General features: G+C 43.6%; 1 protein-coding gene across 5 annotated transcripts in view; it reads right to left on the bottom strand.

The window, feature by feature from the left end:
* Nucleotides 1-12,064, bottom strand: part of LOC147114087 (cyclin-dependent kinase-like 3) — a 170,872-nt gene that overhangs the window by 86,557 nt on the left and 72,251 nt on the right. For all 5 annotated transcript variants that reach the window (XM_085995679.1, XM_085995675.1, XM_085995676.1 and 2 more), the window contains exon 7: nucleotides 6,754-6,842. In XM_085995679.1, the coding sequence (XP_085851805.1) occupies nucleotides 6,754-6,842 (89 nt within the window). The remainder of the gene's footprint in view (nucleotides 1-6,753; nucleotides 6,843-12,064) is intronic.

The raw sequence follows: 12,064 nt of genomic DNA, 5'->3' as shown, positions 1-12,064 counted from the left end.
CCGGAGGTAATAAAGATGTCCTCCACCACCACGGAAAAAACCATCACAGTATTAAGGACCATATTTGCCAGGAATGGGCTGCCGGAACAGATATGTTCTGATAATGGACTGCAATTTGTGTCCGAAGAATTCAGAAAGTTCTTAAAGAACAATGGGGTAAAGCACTACACGTCCGCCCCATACCATCCCGCCACCAATGGATTGGCTGAAAGGTTTGTCCAGACCTTTAAGAAGGCTATCAAGGCCATGGGTAATGAAGACATAAAACTTCAGCACAAGGTGGATAACTTCTTATTTGCATATAGGAATGCAACACATATGGTTACAAACCAAACTCCCGCCATGATGTTCTACAATAGAAACCTAAGATGCCGGCTGGATTTGGTCAAGCCCAACATCCGAAGGGACGTGGAGAACCGGCAGTTTCAGGGCATGAATGAAAGGCCAACTAGGGCCTTCCAGATAGGCCAACCGGTTTTGGCCCGGGACTACCGTACCGAGAAATGGCAGCCTGGGACTATCTGCACATGACTAGGACCACTGATGTATACCGTGGACATCGGAGAAAGCATAATAAGGCGCCATGCTGACCAAATCATCAAGTCATCTGAAAAGGGACAACCTACACCACCACGCTATACATCTAACGATGAAGTAGAGATACCCATATCTACCTCCGATCCGGTGATACTGGAACCCGGTGAACCCGACACTGGCCTTCAAGCCGAATCAGCCTTGCCAGAAGAACCTACTACACCACCAGAAACTACTACACCCCCGAGGCGTTATCCGGACCGAGTCAGGAAGCCTCCTGAGAGACTAACTTATAATTAATTAATACAGCAATGTATATTATTTTGCATATAACATGTAATTAATAATTACTTAAAATATGATGTACTAGTTAACTAGAAGGGGAGGAATTGTGGTGTATGTGCCTTTAAGTGCAATTGTGGTGTATGTGCCTTTAAGAGCCCCAGGTGTGCGTAATGCCGGTAATTGCCACTTGGGCTATATAAGCCTGTGTATTGTGTATATCCTTTAGAACCCCCCCCCCAGACTTGCTTAGTAAATACCTATGAACCAACTCCTGTCTTCAGTGTCTTTATCTACACACGGACACTACACTAATGATGACTAATGGAGAAAGTGGTAGGGAGAGAGGCTTTGGCAGGTGTATTGGCACAAGGTTTCGGGCTGCACTCCTCCCTACTCAATGGCTCTTGTTTTTAAAAGGTTCTTGACCCCCACGCTTGGGCTGCTGCTGCAGCTGGGAAGATAGTAGAAAGATGAGAAGGATTAGGGACTGAGGGGCTTCTAGCTGGAGTCTGCTGCTTCCCACAGGCGAGGGCTTCATATTTGGCTGGGGCCCCTGGGCACAGGTCCCATAGGCATTTGCGGTAATGTGCCCTTGACTAATATCAACCAAGTGGGCAGGCAGGATTAAAACTTCCTGCGCTGTCCTATCCTGAAGTCCATCCAGGACACTGCAAAGCAAGGCACTTCTGTCCATATGCTGAGCTTTAGTGCAATCACAGCCACGGGATCAAGTGGCTCTGACTCGTGAGCATAAATTGGATACCCAGCATATAAGTACAATGCATTTAGCTATGTTAGAAGTACAGAAGATTTGTATGAATCTAGAAATAGGAAAACAGGGTTTTATACTGGGTTGTGTTTTGGATGATAATAATAGCATCAGTACTAAAGCAAACATGACAAAGATAGATGCAGTAATTGAGATTAAAAAATGTAATTGTGAAATTAACTGAGATAAAACAATGAAATTAATCACGATCAATCACTTGTCTAATATCACTCACAACATGTTGATATAACACATACATTGTCAACAGCTTCCTATCCATTTGAAATACATCAAACTCACTCTTTGTATAACCTAGCCTACTTATTGTATCAACTTTAAACACTGATTTTAAAAAACTAGAGTTTGAATTTGTGTTTGTTAGGTGAGGAATGTCAGTGTTGGGAAATGGGTCACTTTTCCACTTTGGCACCATGTTAGTTACAGAATTGGTTAGATGCAGAGTAAACCTCCATCTACTCTGCTCCAAAAATGTGCTTTAATTTCAACCACAGAAGAGCAGCCCTACTACATTAATGTCACCTTTCCGTTTCCCACACTAGCTGCTGTTATTGGCCCTCTGACTGAATTTACAAGCTTTGTGCAAAGGGGCCATACCCAGTAGGAGCTGGATCAATACTGCCCCAAATTCAGTACTGATATGGGCTTAAGGGAGATCTTTTCAATCTTTGTTATACCCAATAATATTATTCAGTTTGGCCCATACTATATTGTTGTTGCTACATGGCTCTGAGTAAATTTATTTCCTGTTAATATACTCTACTTTTGATCTAGTAATGGGGAATGAACCAGAGCAGATAAGAGAAGTAAAAGTAGGGGAACATCTAGGCAATAGTGACCATAATTAATACGTTTTAAGATAATAATTGAGAAAGGCATAAGTATGACGAAGGCCAGGTTAATAGATTGGAGAAAAGCTGATTTTGAGGGGCTGAGAATAGAACTTGGGAAAATAAAATGGACATCAATATTGGCAAACAATGATGTAGAACAGCAATGGGAAACATTTAAAATGTTCAACAGAGTCCAGGAAAAATATATTCCGCTAAACAAAAACCAAAATAAGCACTAATGGGACACCATGGATGAATAAAGCCATAAGGGAAAAATTGAGGGTAAGGAAAGAGGCATATATTAAGTACATGGACAGCAGGAGAGAGCATGGTAAGGGAGAATATGAAAAGTTCAGGAGAGAAGTCAATAAAACAATTAGGAAGGCAAAGAGGAACTATGAAATTAAATTATCAAGGAACATAAAATAAAATAGTAAAATATTTTATAGGCACATAAATAAAAAAGGAAGGTCGGGATGGAAATCGGGCTACTAAGGGATGGACAGGATAATGCCACAGGCAACGATGGAGAGATGGCAGAAATATCAAATAATTACTTTGCTTCAGTATTTACCAGGGAGATAGAACAGATGGACATGACAATGGATGATGAGATTAGTAATGAAATAAATGCATTTAAAATAAAAAGAGATATATTAAATAAACTAATCAAACTCAAAGAGAAAAAAAACCTGGTCCAGATGGATTACATCCATGCATTTTAAAAGAATCTAGGGAAGAGATAGCAGAGGCATTACTACACATATTTAATAATTTGTTAAAAAATGGTGCAGTGCCAGAGGACTGGCAGATAGCTAACGTAATACCTATATTTAAGATGGGAGCTGGAACTTGTCCAGGGAACTATAGACCAGTTGGCTTAACATCGGTGGTAGGAAAAATAATGGAATTCCTACTAAGGGAGAAAATAGAAGAACATCTAGAAGCCAAAAATATAATAATGAATAGTCAGCATGGATTTCATAAGGGAAAGTCTTGCTTCAACAACCTCATTGAATGTTTCGAAGAGGTAACAGAGAGAGTAGACAAGGGTAATGCAGTAGATGTAATTTATCTAGATTTTCAAAAGGCCTTCGATAAGGTACCACATAATAGACTAATGAATAAGGTCAGTGAATGCAGAGTCAGGGGACAAGTAGCAGAATGGATAGCTAGCTGGCTTCAAGACAGAAAGCAGAGTGTAGGGGTAAAGGGTAGCTATTCACAGTGGCAGAAGGTGGGTAGTGGTGTTCCACAAAGATCAGTGCTGGGACCACTGTTGTTCTTAATTTATATTAACGATTTAGACTTTGGAATCAAAAGCACAATTTCTAAATTTGCGGATGACACCAAATTAGGGGGAATAGTCAATACTGAGGAGGAATGCAGCAAATTACAGGAGGACATTAATAAACTTGCATAATGGGCATATAATTGGCAAATGAAGTTCAACACAGATACATGTGAGGTATTACATTTTGGTAGGAAGAATCGGGAGATCATTTATTACTTGGAGGGTGTGAGTCTGGGTGAGGTAGAGGAGCAAAGGGATCTCAGATTACAAATACACAAATCACTAAAAGTAGCGACACAGGTTAACAAGGCCATAAAAAAAGCAAACCAAGCACTGGGGTTTATTTCTAGAGGGACAGAATTGAAAAGTAGGGAAGTTATGCTAAATTTGTATCGAAACTTGGTTAGCCCACACTTGGAGTACTGCGTACAATTCTGGTCGCCATATTATAGAAAGAATGTAGAGGCACTGGAGAGGGTGCAGAGAAGATTTACAAGGATGATACCAGAAATGTGAGGGTATACCTTATCAGGAAAGGATGAACAGGCTGGGTCTCTTTTTACTTGAAAATAGAGGTGACCTAATAGAGGTCTTTAAAATTATGAAAGGTTTTAATAGAGTAGATACAGAGAGAGTGTTTCCACTTGTGGGGAACAGCATAACTAGAGGCCATCAATATAAGATGGTCACCAACAAATCAAAGAGGGAATTCAGAAGAAACTTCTTTACCCAGAGGGTGGTGAGAATATGGAACTTGCTACCACAGTAATATCAGAGGGCTGGACTAATAATCTGTGAGACATGAGTTCAAATTCCACCAAGGGTGAATTTAAATTCAGTTAATTGAAAAAAAAAATTGAATTAAAAAGCTAGTATCAGTAACAGTGACCATGAAACTACCAGATGGTCGTGTATAAAACCCAACTGGTTCACTAATGTCCCTTAGGGAAGGAAACCTGCCATCCTTACCTGGTCTGGCCTATATGTGACTCCAGGCTCACAGCAATGGTTGACTCTTAACTCTGCTCTGAAATGGCCTAGAAAGCCACTCAAACAAAGTCAGTACTATGGGAGTACCTTCACCACAAGGACTGCAGCGGCTCACCACCACCTTCGAGACAATTAGGGATGGGCAATAAATGAACAAATAAAAAAAAAAGGCTTGATTCTGAGTAAAGTTCTGTCTACATTGCCTCAACAATATAACTGCACACGTGTTTATTTCATAATTATGTAGATCAGTGACTCTGACGTCAAGGTGACTGAGTTTTGTTTCTGGGCCAGTGGCCTAAATAAAATTTCAATCTCCAGTAACTTGCTAACATAGATGGGACTAAATCTGCCTCTGCACTAGCCCTGACACTAAAGGCAACTTCTATCACCATTGTGGTAAAACAGCATTTTAATCTGTGACACAAATGTGCCATTACCGAGCTGAGACAAGAGGCAAATAAGCTGCTATTATTGATGCTTTGTGATTGACTTTGAGAAGTCATGCTAGAAAGAATTGGGCTAGAAATTGGCCTCCTTAGTGCCTCCCCTAATCGCCTCCAGGGGGTGATAACGGGGCGCTAAGCACTTACCAACTGGGCGCGGCGAGAAGATCGACTCCCGCTATATTCGGTGGGAGGTTTGAGGCGGCGGTATGGCGTTGTGCCCTGATCTCCTTCGCCTGGAAATCGTAACGTCATCGCCGTGCACATTGCCCCAGACCAAACTTCAGTTCCACCCACTGCAGCATTACCAGGCGAAAACACCGGCAGCTGCAGGAGACGTTCATTGGGAGGCAGGGCGCTTCGGGGGCGATACTTAAAGGCGAGGTGGCCGAGGTAAGTGAAAAAATTGTGAAATGCTCTTTATCTTTTTTTCATTTCTCTTCACCAGCGATCGATCAGCCCGGCACTCTGCTGCAATGTATAGGGCTAATCGGGCCGGATCACAGCTGTCGTCGGGGACCAGGTAAGTTTTCCTCTTGCAGAGCCTGCAGTGATGGGCCTTTCCTTCAAGGGAGGGAAGGAGCCTTCCAACACGGCAGCGCTACACGACCCATTGTGCAGTGCTGCACACCTACCGCCCCGCCTGCTGTCTGTTGCGCTCCAGGAAGGTGGAGCGCTTGATTTAGTGCTCCTCTTCCTTCCTGGAGTGCAAACCCCGAATTTTTTAAAAGTTGAAAAGCATGAACGCCTGGGACTAACTTTTTCAACTTTTAAAAGTTAGCGCCACAAACAGGCGATACTGAATTTCTCCCCCTGAGCCTTTTGTTCACTTGTTCTTGGGATCTGGGTGATGCAGGCAAGGCCACATTTATTGCTTATCTCCAGTTGCCCTGAGAAGGAAGGTGGTGATGGGCCTTCTTCTTGAACCAAAGCAGTCCTTGCGGTGACGGTGCTCCCACATTGGTGTTAGGCATGGAATTAACATAGTAGTGATAGTTTACAACTGACTGGTTTGCTAGCCACTTGATAGGGCATTTAGAGTCAACCACATAATAAGGGACTGGAATCACATGTAAGCCAAAATGGGTATGGGTGACAGGCTTCCTTCCCTAAAAAACATTACTGAACCAGTTGAGTTTTAGGTGACTAGTCCTCCAATTTTTCCTTCCTCCTTGTGGAAGAGCACCTAGCTTTGATTCATTACCTCTCATTTCAACAGTAAAGTTGAGATGTGAGGAGACCCACCAGAACAGACTCAAGCTGTTGCCACTATGCATGTGTTCCAGTCTGTGCATTATCCTTCTTCCACCCACTTTCCTAATCAAACTTGCAGGGCAAGGCACTGGGAAGGCCTGGAAACCATAGTCCTCTCACTGCAAGTGGTCCATGATTCGCTGGGAACTAGGTAGAAAATAAAGGAGTCTAATATAATCACAATTTAAAAAAATTAGAATCAATTATGTATTATGGTGCTACACTCCCATTAATATGTGAATCTCTATTTAATCAGTTAGGAGAAAAATAAATGCTAATGTTATAAATATCCAGTAAAATAGCTTTCCTTCTGATTTAAAAAGTCCTCACTTCTCTGAGAATCCATCTGCTGTGAAATATTCGTGTTTCAGCAGCTCTGTACATGAAGATCGCTTGTCTGGATCCATCTGTAAGCATTTCTGTGAAAATATCATCAATTTCCAATCAATTCTACTGTCAAGCAAAACCTGTAACTGTCTCTCAGTTATTGAGTAACCAAAAGCCCCAACATGAACAGCTAAATCACAGAGGGTAAATTAGCCTGGCTCCCAAAAGTAGCTGTAGCTGACTTTCCAGGAGTTCAGGCCTTTCAATCAGGACTCACCAACAGAATCCATTTCAAAGAGGATACCTCACTATAATGCCTCACTTTAGAAAGGAAATTTAACTGTTTGAGGGAAAAGAAAGAACTTGGATTCATATAGCACCTCATTAGATCCAGCTGTGGCTCAGTGGGCAGCACTCTTGCCTCTGAGGCTGAAAGTTGTGGGTTCAAGTCGCACGCTAGAGACTTGAGCACAAAAATCTAGGTTGACAATCCAGTGCAGTACTGAGGGAGTGCTGCACTGTCGGAGGTGCCGTCTTTCAGATGAGACATTAAACTGAGGCCCTGTCTGCTCTCTAAGGTGGATGTAAAAGATCCCATAGCACTATTTCAAAGAAGAGCAGGGAAATTATCCCCAGTGTCCTGGTCAATATTTATCTCTCAACTACCACCTAAAAACTAGTCATTATCACATTGCTGTTTGTGGGGCCTTGCAAATTAGCTGCCATGTTTCCTACTTTACAATAGAGTCACAGAATCATTACAGCACAGTAGGGGGCCATTCGGCCCGTCGAGCCTGTGTCAGCTCTCTGCAAGAGCAATTCAGCTAGTCCCACTCGCCCCTGCCCCCGCCCACCCCTCACCGTAGCCCTGCAATTTTTTTTCCTTCAGGAACTTATCCAATTCCCTTTAGCCACTATTGAATCTGCCTCCTCCACCCTTTCAGGCAGTGCATTCCAGATTTTAACCACTCGCTGCGTAAAAAGTATTTCCTTATGTCGCCTTTGGATCTTCTGCCAATCACCTTTAATCTGTGTCCTCTGGTTCTCGACCCTTCCGCCAATGGGAACAGTTTCTCTCTATCTACTCTGTCTAGACCCCTCATGATTTGAACACCTCTATCAAATCTCTTCTCAATCTATTCTGCTCTAAGGAGAACAACCCCAGCTTCTCCAGTCTATCCACGTAACTGAAGTCCCTCATCCCTGGAACCATTCTTGTAAATGTTTTCTGCACCCTCTCTAAAGCCTTCACATCCTTCCTAAAGTGCAGTGCCCAGAATTGGACACAATACTTCAGATATGGCCGAACCAGTGTTTTATAAAGGTTCATCATAACTTACTTGCTTTTGTACTCATTGCCTTTATTTATAAAAAGCCCAGGATCCCGTATGCTTTTTTGCCACCTTCAACGATTTGTGCATATATACCCTCAGGTCTCTCTGTTCATGCACCCCCTTCAGGATTGTACCATTTAGTTTATATTGCCTCTCCTCGTTCTTTCTACCAAAATGTATCACTTCGCACTTCTCTGCATTAAATTTCATCTGCCACGTGTCCGCCATTCCACCAGCCTGTCTATGTCTCCTTGAAGTCTATCACTATCCTCCTCACTGTTCACTATACTTCCAAGTTTTGTATCATCTGGCAAATCTTGAAATAATGCCCTGTACGCCACGTCCAAGTCATTAATATATATCAAGAAAAGCAGTGGTCCCAGTACCAACCCCTGGGGAACACCACTGTGTACCTTCCTCCAGTCCAAAAAACAACCGTACACCACTACTCTCTGCTTCCTGTCACTTAGCCAATTTCGTATCCATGCTGCCACTGTCCCTTGAATCCCATGGGCTTCAACTTTGCTGGCAAGCCTATTATTTAGCTCAAACGCCTTTAGGAAGTACATGTACACCACATCAACTGTATTGTCCTCATCAACCCCCTCCGTTACCTCATCAAAAAATTCAACCAACTTAGTTAAACACAATTTGCCTTTAAGAAATCCGGGCTGGCTTCCCTTAATTAATCCACACTTGTCCCAGTGAATGTTAATTTTGTCCCGGATTATCATTTCTAAAAGCTTCCCCACCACCAAGGTTAAGCTGACTGGCCTGTAATTGCTGGGTTTATCCTTGCACCCTTTTTTGAACAAGGGTGTAACGTTTGCAATTCTCCAGTCCTCTGGCACCACCCCCGTATCCAAGGAGGATTGGAAGATTATGACCAGTGCCTCCACAATTTCTACCTTTACTTCCCTCAGCATCCTAGGATGCATCCCATCCGGTCCTAGTGACTTATCTACTTTAAGTACAGCCAGCCTTTCCAGTACCTCCTCTATCAATTTTTAGCCCATCCAGTATCTCAACTATCTTCTCTTTCACTATGATTTTGGCAGCAACTTCTTCCTTGGTAAAGACAGATGCAAAGTACTCATTTAGTACCTCAGCCATGCCCACTGCCTCAATGCGTAGGTCTCCTTTTTGGTCCCTAATCAGCTCCACCCCTCCTTACTACCTGTTTACTATTTATATGCCTATAGAAGAAGACATAAAAGAAGACTTTTATGTTAGCTGCCAGTCTATTCTCATACTCTCTCTTTGCCCCTCTTATTTCCTTTTTCACTTCTCCTCTGAACTTTCTATGTTCAGCCTGGTTCTCATTTGTATTCTCAACCTGACATCTGTCACAAGCCCCTTTTTTCTGCTTCATCTTACTCTCTATCCCTTTCATCATCCAGGGAGCTCTGGCTTTGGTTGCCCTAGCTTTCCCCCTCGTGGGAATGTACGTCAACTGTACCCGAACCATCTCCTCTTTAAAGGCAGGCCATTGTTCAATTACAGTTTTGCCTGCCAATCTTTGATTCCAATTTACCCGGGCCAGATCTGTTCTCCTCTCTTTTGGTGTCCAGATCTGTTCTCAACCCACTGAAATTGGTCCTCCTCCAATTAAGTATTTTTACTCTAGATTGCTCCTTGTCCTTTTCCATAGCTAATCTAAACATTATGATACTATGATCACTGTTCCCTAAATGTTCCCCGACTGACACTTGATCCACCTGACCCACCTCATTCCCCAGAACCAGATCCACCAATGCTTCCTTCCTCATTGGGCTGGAAACGTACTGATCAAGAAAGTTCTCCTGAACACACTTCAGAAATTCTTCCCCCTCTCTGCCCTTTACACTATTACTATCCCAGTCTATATTTGGATATAATTGAAGTCCCCCATTATCACTACTCTATAGTTCTTGCACCTCTCTGTAATTTCCCTGCAAATTTGCTCCTCTCTATCCTTCCCACTAGTAGGTGGCCTATAGAATACACCTAGTCATGTAATGGCACCTCTATTATTTCTTAACTGTAACCAAATAGATTCTATCTTGACCCCTCCAGGATATCTTCTCTCTCCAGCACTGTAATATTCTCCTTAATCAATACTGCCACCCCACCTCCTTTCTTTCCTTCCCTATCTTTCCTGAACACCTTATATCCAGGAATAGTTAGTACCCAATCCTGCCCTTTTTTCATAATCATAATCATAATCAAATTTATTGTCATTGTTAGTGCACAAGTGCAGTACAACGAAATGTAGGCTTGCGGCTTCCGAGAGTGTACACTTAGATTAAGACATTTAAACATTCAACATTAATTTGGCTTGTAATACATTAACATAAACATAATAAAGTGCATTGGCAGATGTGCAGGCTTTAGAGTTTATTTGTGGAGTTCAGTAGGATGACAGCCCTGGGAAAGAAGCTGTTCCTAAATCTGGTCATTCGGGTGCGAATGCATCTGTAGCGTCTCCTAGATGGCAGGGGGGCGAACAGACTGTGGCTGGGGTGGGTAGGGTCTTTGATGATGGTCAGTGATCTCCGTAAACAGCGTTTCTGGTATATGTGCTCTATGGTCGGTAGCCGGATGCCGGTAATGCGTTGGGCAGTTTTGACTACCCGCTGCAGGGCTTTCCGGTCATAGGAGCTACAGCTGCCATACCATACTGTGATACAGTTCGTCAGGATGCTCTCTATTGTGCAGCGGTAAAAGTTAGAGAGGATCAGGGGTGACAGGTTACATCCCTTCAGCCTCCTTAGGAAATATAGGCGCTGCTGGGCCTTCTTCACCAGAGAGGAGGTATTGAGGGACCAGGAGAGGTCTTCCGTGATGTGGACTCCGAGGAACTTAAAGCTGTCCACCCTTTCCACCACAGCCCCATGGATGTGAATGGGGGTGTGACTTCCGCCTTTAGACTTCCTGAAGTCCACAATGATTTCCTTGGTTTTCTTGATGTTAAGGGCCAGGTTGTTATCGGCGCACCACTTCACGAGATGCTGGACCTCCTCCCTGTAGGCTGACTCATCGTTGTTGGTGATCTGGCCTACCACCGTGGTATCATCCGCAAACTTGATGATGGTGTTGGAACCATGAACAGCCACACAGTCGTGGGTGAAGAGGGAGTAGAGGAGGGGGCTCAGCACACATCCTTGTGGGGCCCCCGTGTTCAGGGTCGGGGGGGGAGGTGTGGTTACCTAATTTGACAGACTGGGGTCTGTTTGTTAGGAAGTCCAGGGTCCAGTTGCAGAGGGAAGTGTTCAGGCCAAGAGTGTGGAGTTTGGTGGCCAGCTTGTTGGGGACGATAGTGTTGAATGCTGAGCTGTAGTCTATGAACAGCATTCTGATGTAGGTCTCTTTACCGTCTAAGTGATTCAGTGCAGTGTAGAGCAGTTGTGATTGCATCCTCCGTTGATCTGTTTGCACGATAGGCAAACTGGTGTTGGTCAAGAGAGGCAGGAACACTGGCTTTGATGTGAGCCAGGTCTCCATTATCGCCACAACATCATATTCCCATGTGGCTATTTGCGCCTGCAGCTCACCAACCTTATTTACCACGCTTCGTGCGTTTACATACATGCACTATAACCCCATCTTAGACCTTCTTGTGTTCTCTCTTAGTCTGACCCCACCTAATACTGTACTATTTCTTACTCTAGTGTTATCTGTCTCTCCCACTCCTTTGTGCACCTTGTTTCTCCTTTCTAATACTACATCCTGGTGTCCATCCCCCCTGCCAAGTTTAAACCCTCCCCAACAGCACTAGCAAACCTCCCCATGCAAGGATATTGGTCCCGGCTCTGTTGATGTGCAAACTGTCTGGCAGAATGTTCTGCAGCCGCTCAGTGACATCCTTGACCCTGGCACCAGGGAGGCAACATACCATCCTGGAGTCACATCTGTGGCACAACAGTGACTACACTTCAAAAGTACTTCATTGGCTGTAAAGCACTTTGGGTTGTCCTGAGGCCGTGAAAGGCGCTATAGAA

Source organism: Somniosus microcephalus, chromosome 8, assembly GCF_052327205.1.
Source record: "Somniosus microcephalus isolate GS21.2 chromosome 8, FLI_Smic_1.0, whole genome shotgun sequence".
Taxonomy (NCBI): Eukaryota; Metazoa; Chordata; class Chondrichthyes; order Squaliformes; family Somniosidae; genus Somniosus; species Somniosus microcephalus.
This window is presented reverse-complemented; position numbering and strand designations above follow the sequence as displayed.